At 33.7% G+C, this 13,746-nt stretch overlaps 1 protein-coding gene across 1 annotated transcript; it reads left to right on the forward strand.

Annotated features, from left to right (window-relative positions):
- The first annotated feature begins 3,265 nt into the window (after window positions 1-3,265).
- LOC123204350 (putative receptor-like protein kinase At3g47110) lies at window positions 3,266-7,715 on the forward strand. The gene is made up of 5 exons (XM_044620952.1): window positions 3,266-4,184; window positions 4,831-4,902; window positions 4,984-5,205; window positions 5,290-7,287; window positions 7,360-7,715. The coding sequence occupies exons 1-5, from the start codon at window positions 3,266-3,268 to the stop codon at window positions 7,713-7,715; spliced, it is 3,567 nt and encodes a 1,188-aa protein (XP_044476887.1).
- The last annotated feature ends 6,031 nt before the right edge of the window (window positions 7,716-13,746 follow it).

The following is a 13,746-nucleotide window of genomic DNA, read 5'->3' on the forward strand; positions in this document are numbered from 1 at the left end:
CTTGCTAGAGGTAAGAGCAATTTGAGCAATGATTTTGAACGCATGTAGAATGATGATGCAATGCCAACCTAGAATTCTTTCCTTCAAAGCCTCATAAAATAGCAACAGTTTAGAACAAAATAATCATTGTCCAGCTATGAACCAACTTATCAGTAATATTACTTGTCTAACTTGAAACCAGGCCTGAAAATATTACAAGTTGTACACCATCAGAACATAAAGTTGAATAAATGTGGTTTGAAACAGAGTGGTGGGTTCTCTGTGTTAGAAATTTTCTGAGCTAACACTAATTATGTATGGCTTTGACTTAATAAATCGGATAATTAAATAATTTAATGTTAGTTTATAAAAAGGTTTAATTGATCAATAAAGATAAATCTAATATACTTGAAAAATGGGATCTGGCTTTGAAAGACAATCAGCAGATGCAATATATTCTTCTATTCAGCAGTTTTAAGAAATTGAAATTGCTCCAGCCATTGCTGACTTCTTGGCAACGAGAGTAAATTGTAGTGGAGGCATTGACGTGTTCCAAGAAGCCTGAATAAATAAGAATACTTGACAACCGCCGCATACATAGGGAGGAGAGCAAATCCCACTAGCTGGGATTCTATTTATTTATCTCCCTTTTCGTGATTCACATTCACAGAATGGACAATAAATAAATATAACAAAAAGAGTTAGTGACATTTTCCAGAAGAAAGAGAATAAGAAGGTCCCTACAAAGTGGAGGAAAAAGTCTAGTATAGAAAGTAAAATGGTCAGTCAAATGAAAGTGTCAAAGTTTACTGTATTATATTATTATTTTTAACCAGAGCCGTCTATGGTGGTGTTGGGTAAACCTTCTGCCCAATATTTTTAAAATTAGATGGATGGTTAAATTAATTATTTTATTAATTTATAATTTGATTGATTAAATGAAAGAAAAATAAAAGGTAAAATATAATTAAATTATTTAAAAATAATTAAAATTTAAAAATCAAATCTAATTAAAATCGGTTTTGAAGTAGATTTAATCAAATAAATAGTAAAATCAGTTTTTTATATTAATTAGATTAAATTTAGAGTTAATATCCGATTCAACTGATTGAATAGATCGGTCTAATTCAATTTTCAAATCATTGCCTCTATGTTTCAAGAATTTAAAGTTATATAAAAGTCTCAAATGCTGACCAAATTATCACTTTTATCTACGTTTCGAGAACCAGACATAAAATGTTAATAAAATTATATATATGAATTTAAAATTATTCAATCATATTATAATATATTATTATTTATAAATAAAATTGTATAATTTATTTATACAAAATTGTATAACATGTTTTTGTTTTCCAATAGATTTGATATAAAATATAGAAGGCCAAAAAACTATTTCCAACCCAAGGTTTGTTGAAATGATAAATTTCTATATTTTTAAGTTTCAGAAAGTCAGTTTCTCACATGTTATCTATTTTTATTAGTGAATTTCGTTAAGTGAGAGTACAAGAAGTTTATTTTGCATAAAAATTTTCAATCCCTTTTCAAAATGACGTATATTTGGGGATACATTATAATATTAATGAAAAATTTCAAAGGATTCTTTGAAATTTAGAAAAAAAGTTCTAGGGTGTTTTAAAATTTCAATTTGGCCATTGATGGTTTAAAAAACAATAAGTATACCCTTAAAGAATTGAATGAAATAAATATTTTAATGTTAGTTGGAGTTTTGATATTTTTAAGCATCCAAATGAAAAAATTTTAAACTAGTAACTATATATTGATAACATACACATAAACTGTTAATGATAGTTTTGTGATTTTAATAAAAGGATAAAATAATTATATCTAATTACCTAGGAAAATAAAAAATAATTTAATAAAAATAATATTATGTATATCAATTTTGAATATATAAATAAATACATATTTATATATATTATTATGTAATTAAGTGTTACTTTATCTTTAATTTAAAATCTCCCAATCATATGATGACACACATCAAGTATATATCTATTTGTGTAATTAAAATAGATACACATAGTTTTATTAATTTAATAGGCCAAAAGACTATTTCCCATCCAAGGTATGCGCATTTCTTAAGTTTTCTTCCGGTTAACTTTGAAAATCTCATTTACCCACGCATGCACAGTTAAAATTAACTGTTTCAAGAGTAAAATTGTCATTTTGTCTGTATTATAAAAAATAAATTTAAATTTGATTTTTTGCCCCCCCTAAACCCTAAAAACTATAATTTCACCCCAACCCAAGTTTTAAAAAACAGCATTTTCCCCCCTAGGGTTTCCAGTTTTCAGAGTGAGTTTTTTCGGTGGCGTTTCTTCCTCTCCGGCGACCTCCAGGCCATTGCTCTTCCTCTCCAGCACGGTCTTCTTCCGGCGGCTCTCCTGGGAGAAGTGATCGACGAAGACAAGTCATCTTCGTCGAGACGAAGACGTCGTCTTCGTCCAGAGAAGAAGACGAGGTCTTTGTCGACGAGGAGTCTTCGTCGTCGACGAAGACTCCATCTTCTTCTCTGGACAAAGACGAGTCGTCTTCGTCGAGAAGTAGACGCGACGAAGATGACTCGTCTCCGTCGATCACAGCTCCCAGGAGTGCCGCCGGAAGAAGACCGTGCCGGAGAAGAAGAGCCGTCGCCTGGAGGTAGCCGCAGAGGAAGAAACGCCACCGGAAAAACGCACTCTGAAAACTGGAAACCCTAGGGGGAAATATTGTTTTTTAAAACTTGGGTTGAGGGTGAAATTTTAGTTTTTAGGGTTTGGGGGGGAAAATAATATAACTAACGGACTCAGTTAATTTTAACAGCCCATGGGTGGGTAAATGGGATTTTCATAGTTAATAGGGGGAAACTTGTCAAATGCGCATACTTTGGGTGGGAAATAGTCCTTTGGCCAATTTAATAATGGAAGTGGATGGCAGGTGAGAATTTGGCTTTTAGAAACTTTAACAGGGTAATTTGATTATTCATCAAATCTTGGGTGGGAACCTTATTTGACCAAAAAATAAATACAAAAGGTTAACACTTACGTGAATCAGCGGAAAAACAGCAACAGAGTAATGGGAAACAAGACGAGACATAAATTTTGCAAATGTAAAACCATTAATCCGATTTAAAAGTATGTAAATGGTTTCCTCGATTTTCAAAGATTTCGCTGATTAGTGGAACCTCTGCTCTCAAGTCTTAAAACTCCGTGATTGTGGCCACATGGAGTCGAACCTTATAAACTTGCATTGAACCTAACAAAACCTTACATTTACAACATCAATGGCGACTCTCAAGAGATTTGGCTTTGTTTCAGTGTTGCTTGCGCACTGTTTCATCCTGTCTAGCCTCGCCATCCCTGCCAGAAACTTAACAGCAGATCAAGCTGCGCTTCTTCAGTTCAAAGCACACATCACCTCCGATCCTCACCGTCAATTGGAATACAGCTGGTCCACCTCTACTCCAGTCTGCAACTGGGTTGGAGTCTCCTGTGATGGCCGCCATAGAAGAGTAAAAGCATTGGACCTTTCATCAATGCATCTTCGAGGCACCATTTCTCCCCACCTGGGAAATCTCTCTTTTCTATCATATCTCAATCTCAGAGACAATAATTTCCATGGCCATCTGCTAAATGAACTTGGAAAATTACACAGATTGAGAGGCTTTTCTGTTGGTGGCAATAAATTAAGTGGAAGCATTCCTCCATGGATCGGCTTTTTATCCCAACTCGAAGTCCTAGAACTCGATAGCAATCGTTTCACAGGAGAAATCCCAGATTCAATCTTCAATTTAACTAGGCTAGAGGTCTTGTGGTTACGAGATAATTATATCCGAGGACGTATTTCTTCGGAGATTCGGAAGCTCACAAATTTGAAAATTTTCTCGATGCAAAACAACCATCTTTCGGGCTCGATTCCTTGGAGTAGCATCTACAACATTTCATCACTGCAAGGATTGGGTTTAACCAAAAATTTTCTCTCTGGAAGTCTACCGAATGATATCTGTAATCGTCTTCCGAATCTTGAGTTTCTTAGTTTGCTGTTAAATGGACTTTCTGGTCAGCTTCCGGGTAGTTTGGGTGATTGCAGGAAGCTTCAGAAGTTGTCATTGGCTTACAATAAATTTACTGGACATATACCACGAAATATTGGGAATTTGACTGAGCTTATCTATTTATATCTTACTGCTAACAATCTACAAGGTGAGATTCCGTATCTTTCAAAGCATATTTTACTTCTAATTGCTGAGGATGATGACCTAGGAAGCGCCAAAATGTTTGTGTTTCCGAAACATTTTAAAGGCGTTACGAAAATATTAAAAAAAATTTTAAATGCATTTCATGAAAAAAAAAAAAAAGGGTATGTTTTCCTTATTTTTTAATAGATTAAAAATAGATTTCATATTTCACTGTTTTTCACAATTTTGAATCCGAACTCTATTTTGTCTTCTCCCCTCTTTAACGTATTAAAACTTATCTTCTCTTCAACTATCGGTGAATGTTCAAAAATTGGTTTCATCAAATTTAATATAGAGTGATTATTTAAAACGATTGATTGATAGATTAATTAAGCTGATTAAATGCATATTTTATGTTAATTAAAAAATTATTGTATTTTAATTTTTTTAAAGAAATATATATTGTTCTATTTTTATAAAATTTGATATTTATAAAAAAAAACCAACTATATTTTTCATATTTATACATTTTTTTTTCATGTTTTCATTTCCTATATTTAAAAATAAAAAAATGTTTCAACATTTCTTTCCAAACGTTTCCACTTTTTCGTGTTTCCATTTCTGAGCTACACAAAGTGCAATGACTCTCCAGTTGATCCTTAACTTGGTAGGTGAAATTCCACGGGAGATTGGCAACATGCAAAGTCTACAGAATCTAGCTCTTGGTTCCAATTTCTTGACTGGTATTAATAATCTTCTCTCAATTCAGTATTTCAACCATTTTGTCTTTTAAGAACATTGAGGAATTCATTCTGAATTTACAGCTGGTCTCCTCCCATCAAGCATATTCAATATTTCTTCCCTGGGGTTTATTGCTCTTGAAAGCAGTGGCTTATTTGGTAGTCTCCCAGTGGATATCTGCAGTCGTCTTCCATCACTTTGGAGAATTGATCTTTATCGCAATAAGATCAGCGGCAGTATTCCAAAGAATATCATCAACTGTACTTCTCTCACTGCTTTTGATCTGCAAGAAAACAGCTTGACAGGTTCTTAAATTCTTAAGACTCTCTCTGTAGTTGAGAACTTATGCATAAACTCAACTTTATGCATCAATGTTTACATTTCTCCAGGTGAAATTCCGCAGGAGATTGGCCATTTGCAGAGTCTAAATCAAATAGTGCTAGCTTCCAATAGCTTAACTGGTGTAATCCCAGGGTCAATGTTCAATAATTCAGCATTAGTTATCATTGATCTATATATGAATAATCTTTCTGGTCATCTGCCATCAAGTAATGGCGACTGGATTCCCAAGTTTGAGAATCTTTTTTTAGGGTCAAATAAACTTAGTGGAACAATCCCCAATTCCATCTCCAATGCCTCCAAACTCAGCATCCTTGATCTGTCCGATAACTTATTTTCTGGGCTTTTTCCGAATTCATTCGGCAACTTGAGATTCCTGGAATGGCTTGTCCTTGAGTACAACAGCTTTACCACTGAATCCCCTACTGCAGAATGGAGCTTTCTCTCTTCGTTGACAAATTGCAGGAAACTAAAACATCTAGTTCTCAATTCGAATCCATTGTTCGGCACCCTTCCACCTTTGATTGGGAACCTATCTACATCTCTTCAGGAATTTCATGCAAGAAATTGCAAACTCAAGGGCAGCATCCCAATACAGGTGGGCAACTTACATAGCTTGATGGTTTTAGACCTTTCAATGAATGATATGAATGGCTCTATTACAACTATCATTGGAAGATTTCAAAACCTCCAAGGTCTATATCTAAATAACAATAACTTGTGGGGATCTATTCCATCTGAGATTTGCCGATTACAGGCCTTGAATAAATTGCTGTTATATGATAACATGCTCCATGGACAGATTCCTGAATGCTTAGCAAATTTGACCTCCCTAAGGTATCTTCATTTAGGTTCCAACAAGTTCACTTCTGGCTTACCATCATCCTTATGGACTCTTCAATATATCCTGTATTTGAACTTGTCTTCAAATTCGTTAAGTGGGGTTTTATCTCCAGGTGTACAAAGTTTGAAGGTCTTGAGAGATCTAGATTTGTCAAAAAATGACTTATCAGGAAATATTCCCACCACCCTGGGGGGCCTTCAATCTCTTGAAACTCTATCTTTGGCTGACAATGGATTTGAAGGCCCCATCCCCAACACATTTGGGGCATTGATAAGCTTGGTATCCATGGATCTCTCTAACAATAGTCTTTCAGGTGAAATTCCTAAATCATTAGAGACTCTTTTGTATCTTGAAAACTTAAATGTCTCTGTTAACAATTTAGAAGGGGAAATTCCCAGCAAAGGTCCTTTCAAAGCTTTTTCTGCTGAATCCTTCTTGTTAAATCATGCATTGTGCGGTTTGCCAAGACAAGGGGTGCCTCTTTGCAAGAGTGACACCATCAAACGATTGAAAACACTCGCAATGAAATATATTTTGCCTTCAATCCTGTTAGTTTTAATAACAGTGATTGTATCCTTTTTCTTCATACGGTGTCATTGTAGAAGAAAAGACCCTTCGGTTGATCGAGTCAATTCGTTATCTTTAGCAACATGGAGGAGAACATCATATCTAGAAATTCAACAAGCCACTGATAATTTTAGCCAGTGCAACTTGCTTGGCATTGGTAGCTTTGGTTCAGTATTCAAAGGGATACTTTCAGATGGAACTATAGTTGCTATAAAAGTCTTTAATTTGCAAGCAGAAAGAGTACTTAAGAGCTTTGATTCTGAATGTGAAGTATTGCGCAACATTCGTCATCGAAATCTCACAAAAATCTTGAGCAACTGCTGTAATACTGATTTCAAGGCCTTAATACTTGAATTCATGCCGAATAGTGATCTTGAGAAGTGGTTGTATTCTCACAACTATTTTCTAGATATGTTACAAAGGTTGAACATAATGATAGATGTTGCATCGGCTGTTGAATATCTCCACCATGATTATTCAACACCAGTCATCCATTGTGATTTGAAACCTCAAAATATCTTGTTGGATGAAGATATGATTGCCCATGTGAGTGATTTCAGCATTGCCAAGCTCTTAGATGAAGGAGATTCTAAGACAAGAACCATTACACTAGCAACTATGGGGTATATGGCACCAGGTGAAGTTTCAATTCTAAATCTCAGTTAGAATGTTATTTATTTATTTTGATGAATTTAATGTAAATTTGCAGAGTATGGATCAATGGGAATTGTGTCCACAAGAGGAGATGTTTACAGTTTTGGCATTTTGTTAATGGAAACTTTCACTAGAAAGAAGCCCACAGATGAGATGTTTGCTGGAGAAATGAGTTTAAAGAGCTTGGTGGAGGAATCATTGCCTGGTGCAGTGACTGAAGTTGTGGATGCTAATTTGTTAAGGGAAGAGACTGGTTTTGTTGCCAAAGTGAATTGCTTGTTAAGCATCATGAATTTGGCTTTGAATTGTTCCAAGGACTTTCCTGAACAGAGGATCAATATGAAAGATGCCTTGGCAAAACTCAAGAAGATCAGATTGCAGTTTCAGCAAAAAGTAGGGGCACCTAAATAAATAGCATTGTGATGTATGTTATTTATGCTCATGATCTTTCTAGTTGATTATTTATCTAGTTTAATTTTGAATAATGAATTTTGAGCTACCTTCAATTTCAAATATTTGTCATGGAGAAAAGCTGCCATTAAGTCGTTTGCCAAGTTCATCATTTATTTGTAGGTAATGTAGTTTACAGTATTACATAACAAGCAATACAGAAGAAGACTTTATCTTTTTAATTTGAACATCAATGAAGAAACAACAAGAAGATAGATGATCCCTTATTGTTATATCTACTAAAGCTATACCATCACATAAATGAAAAATAAAAATCATGGTACCACCTCAGCATCTTGCTTGAGAGGAAGTGCCTACTTTGGATACAGTCTATTATGATTTTACTTTAGAGTTTTGCAACCCAAGAGAGGTTCACAACCACATACAAACTCATGTCTCTCGTGTTTTGCTAATATGAGATTACCTTAGGGGTGTCACATGCTTGTTGTGATGCATACTATTTTTTTCAGGATTTGCATATTCATAACCATAATTAGCAACGGAAGCAACCGCAATAGACTGAGAAGGGTGCTGCGATTGAGAGTAACCAACATACTGTTGCTGAAATTGATCAGCAGGAATTTGGACTAATGCATGAGTTGAAGTCACAGCCGTTCTGTATACACTAGCAGGCATTTCACTTTTGATTGAGTTGCTGGTTTTGTGAGGTAAATTGACAGAATCGAGTCTTTGCAGGCTGCAGAAGCTGCAACTACATATGAGCGGAACTCATATGTACAAAATTTTCTTCCATCCCATTTTTCAGATCCTCAATGCAAACTCCAATCAGTGGCAAGTTTGACATAGAAAGTCTCCAAGAAGATGAGCCAAAGGATGAACTATTTTCTATAAAGGGGAATCTGGCAGAGAATAATGCACATCATGAACCACATTTTTCACCTCTCTGTTGTGATCGGCCTCAGGTTGAGCCTCCAAGTTGTTATCATTATCAAGATTCAGCAAGCAATCCATGGTGGTGTCACAGAGCCCTCTTGGAAGTAGCCAGGAACCATTGGGAGCATCAACAAACCAAGTTTCAGATTTGGCATCATCAAGAAGTGATCCTATAGAGGCTGCAGTTTCAGGCTTATTGAAGAAAAGAAACAAACGAATCCGTGTAGAAGATACAGAAGTTTTAAGTTAATGTTAATTGGTCATATTCTTCGATCATGATCTCGAGATCCTCATCAGTTGGGATAAATACAAGAGAGTGAAGGTCTTCAGTAGGAAGCTGGTATTTCATTGAGAAGCTTAGGCCATGGAGAAGAGAACGAGAGAGGCGTCTCAACCACAATGAGACGTGTGTCGCCGCCTATGTAGCAGAGGGATCTGTCGTGGGGGCAGGGGATAATAGCTGGACATTAGATGGAGTTTGGCACCAGGGACTGGTGGCAAACCGGGGTCTGGGGAAAAAGCACTCCCTTAAAAAATAATAAAAATTTTAAAATAAATACAATACTAAAATATATTTAAAAATATATAATTTGATAGGTTGATACTAAAGATTTGCGCAAGCAAGCTTTAGGAGTTTTAGATTATGCCACGAACCTTAATATATTTGTGAGTCAGCCTGATTTGCTCGACTTACCAATTATAGTGTCTAGACATGATCCCTCCTTCATGCATGGTGGGTTGTGTCGAGTTAATCTGACATAACCCACTACTATATCTTAATTTGTTAATAGTTTTGATTGATTTGAACCCAAATTGATTATATTGTAACAAGTTTCGAAGCTTTATGAGATTTGTCCCAAGTTTCAAGTAGGTTTTACAGTGGATTCGTTTTCAATTTACCGCTTTAACTAATATATTTATCAAATATCGCATATATATTCAAATAAATAAATAAGATTTTAGAGTTGTAATGACATGATTTAAAATTAAAAGATTTTATTAGTATTTTATTTAAATAAGTTTATCAAACCAACCATCCGAGTTCGAGTTTAGCTCCACTTACAATCCTAGTATCAGCATTCCCACATGTCAACATGTCTAAGCTAACAAGTGAAAGTTCATTTCCAGATGCATGAACTTTCGGCGGAAAGAAAAAAAATTACATTTCTTAACAAATTATCATTTAAACTTAATCTTTTTATCAAGAAGATGGAGATAAAAAGAGAGATTTCAGACCTTGATTGAACTGCTTCACGAACCAAATCCTTTGTACTCTGTAAAACGGTGAACGTCTGGGGCGTTCTCCATCAAAAAGTAAACGTTTCCGCTATTGTTGAGCTTGGCAACATGTCGAGCAAGATGAAGCATCATATCGACATAAGCGTCTCTGATTCTTCTCGATATGAGTTGAATCTTCGCAAACCTTTGATGGGTTCTTCGACAGGAAGACGTAATCTTCACGTTCTCGGTGTCGCTCGCTGCCTTGTTCAGTCTCCTGTACCGTCTTCTCCGCTTGTACTTGTTGATGTTTACACAGAAGGGAGTTCTCTCTTCGTCCATGGCTTTGCAGAGAAAGCAAAAAAATTATGCCAAGAAAGAGAAGATTGATTAAAAGCCAAGATGGGTTTGTGGTTGGCCTTAAATTGAAATTAATTAGCAACCACCGTGCTCCGGATGCTAGTCTGGCTGAATGTTAATGTGAAGAGACATAAAGGAGAAAAACAGTTGAAAAGGTCGAATTTGATGTGGGAAAACTTTAGAAAAGGTTTATCAATTTAACCATTTGATTTAGAATTTATTTTATTTGATATAATTAATTAGTTTTTAATGAATCAATCTAATTTGGATAAAATTTTTCGTTATATATATATATATATACACACCAAAAAAAAATTATTTTATGAAAGAAAAAACCAATGTTATGCACAAGTTTTTAGAACAAAGTTAGTAAACATTAGGTAATTCATAAATATATATTGTGTAATCATATTATTATATATTATTTTATCTTTTATTTAAAATTATTTAATCATATAATGACATATTATCTGTATACTTCATTATGTATTAAAAAATGTGTATATATAGTTTTATTGATGAAAAAATCTCCTTAATTTTTCTTTTACATATAATATTACACATTTTGAAGTTATTAATATGAGCAATATTATATGTATCCAGTTTAGAGTATTACCCAAATAATGTATCGTCATTTGATCAAGTATTATTTTATATTTAATTCAAAATCATCAAATCATTTAAAAATATATTATTAAAGTATCTAATTTAATACTCAAAATTAAATATACATAATTTTATTATATTAGTATACAAATGTTTCTTTTTTTGGTTTTTACCTAAAGTTTGACTTTGAATTTTTCAGAAAATTTTGCTATAATAAATATAAAAGTATACAATAATAACAATTCTAAGAAAACTAAGATTTTTTTTTTTTTTTTATAAAAATGGTATGTTTGAGTTCATTGAAAATATCACAATATCTGCCAATGTGTAGAAGAATTTCTTGTAAAAAAAAATTATTTGTTTAGAGTTTTAATAGATTACTCTTTTATGATACCACATAATGTGTTATATTTATTGTATTTTTGTGATTATAATATATTCTTCTCTCGTTCGAAAATGTAAACTTTATGACAAATCATTTTTACGTTATGTTGTTTGTATGATTGATGATTTATTTTACATACCGTTAATTTTGAAATTTGTTATGCTTCTTCGAATTTCCTAATGATTTATATAAAATCAAAGATAAAAAATTAATTTCACTTAAGATTTCTAATTGAAAACCTTGAAGGTAAAGATGGGTAAATGGACTTGAAGTGAAGGCAGCAAGCAAATAGAAGCAGCCGACAACCTTTGTAGGTTGTCATCACACTAGCAAACAATTAAGCGGCCATTATTAGAAGATGATTATGGCTTCCCTGCTACACATGGCATTCATTAATTCCTTCAAGCAAGTCGAATTGATATCATTAATTATGGAAATGAACTCTATAATATCGAAGCTGAGCAAAATTACTTTCCTAGACATGGATAATAGTTTTGATCTAAATCGTTCAAACTTGAATTTAAATTCAGATCGAATAAAATGAGTTTGTGTTAAGGATTGAGTTCGTTTTTATAAACTAAGCGAGAGCGAGCTGATCCAAATATTAGAATTCAAATAAAGTTAAATTAAATTCAAAATAAAATTGTTGGCTTTTTTAATTTCAAACTAATCTCGAATTAACTCTTATTTGAACTAATGCAAATCGAATTGGACATTGGTGAAAAAATGTTGGCTGCAAATTTGGTAGCTAGTATTGAGCCCCAACAGCCCAATTTGATAATGATTGGTGGATGATATTGGGGCTTGAAGTTGATTTGGGCTTATGTGCACAAGTCCTCAGAGTCCAGCCCCAGTATCACTGTATGTAAAACAGTACCTAACACTATTATTTAATTATCCTATAAGTGATATTATTTAAACGTAATTTTGAGTATCTAATTAGATATATTAAGATAATTTATTATTATATAATTAGATATTATTTATTTTTAATTTAAAATTATTTAATCGATGATATATCATTTGAATACTTAATTGTATAATTAAAACTGAAAGTGTAATTTCGAAATTTCTTGGGTGAGAACCAGTTAAAGAATTTGATGATAAGTTTACATATGGGACATATAAAAGATTCCATAAAAGATGAAATTGTTGGAGCCCAAGTGTAGTTTTCTGGGAAAAACTGAACTTTTCGAGCAAGTGGATACTTAAAACTGAGTGATCATTGTCTTTATAATTCTCCAGAGAGTTTATTATCATTTAAATCAGCCAAGTTCTTCAATTGGAAAACTTCATATGGGATGCTTCCCTCCATATTAGTATTACTGATGAATAAACCTTGAAGATTCCATAATCTTTCCACCGTTGTTGGAATATGGTTCCTCGAAAGAGAGGGGTCTCACGAACAATGACGGTCTTAGCAATAGCTTTTATACTCCTCGCCAAGGCCATCAAGAATCTTTTCAAGAGTGTTTGAAATTAGGCCAGAGAAAGAATTTGAGCCTAGTTCTAGGTAAAGCGAGCAGTGCAGCACTTATTTTTTTGGGAATATCTGCAGTCAATCTCTCTAACGAAATCTTTTTTATTGGATGTCTTGGCAGCCCAATGCAGTATCAGCCCACCAATTGTAGTTTGACTGTCAAATGGATAATAACAGGTTCATACCTAAGGTTTGGTTCAAGTCCTCTAGGTTCATAGAATTTCTAAGTAACATTTCAAACCATCACTAACATTTTACTTCCTGTCGTTAACAAATCTCAGGATCAAAATGTTGTTGTCAGGGATCAAACTAGACTCATGTTACCCAAGGCAAACTTCAAGAATAAAAAATGCTATACAAACCCATATCCATATATAAGAGTGGATTCGAACTGAACTATCTCAAGGTTAGTTTAGCGTTTCAATGCAATCAAGTCAAACTTATGTTAAAGAAGGATTAACTCATCAAATTGAAGCTCAACTTGAGATCAACACCTCATCGATGTTGTCACACTAAAGCTCACTTCTTCAGTAATTTTTTTCTTTTTTTGTAATTTTTCTTATTTTTTGACATCTCTATCAACTTGAACAAGTTGAGTTTGAATTCCAAGTTGTCCTTATTTAAGTTCGGCTTAGCTCATTCGAATCAATCCTACCCATATCTACATATGTATAAATAAAACACTATTTAGAAATAAAGTGCCCATAGTTATTCAAAACACTAGTTTAATATGTAGATAATTTATTATCTTTATAAATTCAAGATTTAATTCATTTATATTTAATGCATGCATGGTGCCACAAATTGAAGCATCCATCAAGTTGTTAATACTAGGGCACATATTCAGTCTACTCACCTTTGCTCCTTCTCACCGTGATGAGAATCTTCTTCTTCTCTCTTTCCCTGATGTTTCTGCTACCCTTTACAGCCAGGAAGCCATTGACTTCATTTTTGAACTTCAAATTGTCCTCATACGCACAGATCCTCTAATGTCAAACATTCTTTCTTCTGAGCACACGGCCTTTAGTTAGTCGTAAATTTTGCTATAT

Source organism: Mangifera indica, chromosome 20 (genome assembly GCF_011075055.1).
Source record: "Mangifera indica cultivar Alphonso chromosome 20, CATAS_Mindica_2.1, whole genome shotgun sequence".
In the NCBI taxonomy this organism is placed as follows: Eukaryota; Viridiplantae; Streptophyta; class Magnoliopsida; order Sapindales; family Anacardiaceae; genus Mangifera; species Mangifera indica.

Excerpts from the sequence above, each read along its gene's own strand:
- LOC123204350 (XM_044620952.1), top strand. The coding sequence starts at position 3,266 with ATGGCGACTCTCAAGAGATTTGGCTTTGTTTCAGTGTTGCTTGCGCAC. Across the intron at positions 4,903-4,983 it reads TGGTTCCAATTTCTTGACTG|CTGGTCTCCTCCCATCAAGC; the intron begins GTATTAATAATC and ends CTGAATTTACAG. Across the intron at positions 7,288-7,359 it reads TATGGGGTATATGGCACCAG|AGTATGGATCAATGGGAATT; the intron begins GTGAAGTTTCAA and ends GTAAATTTGCAG.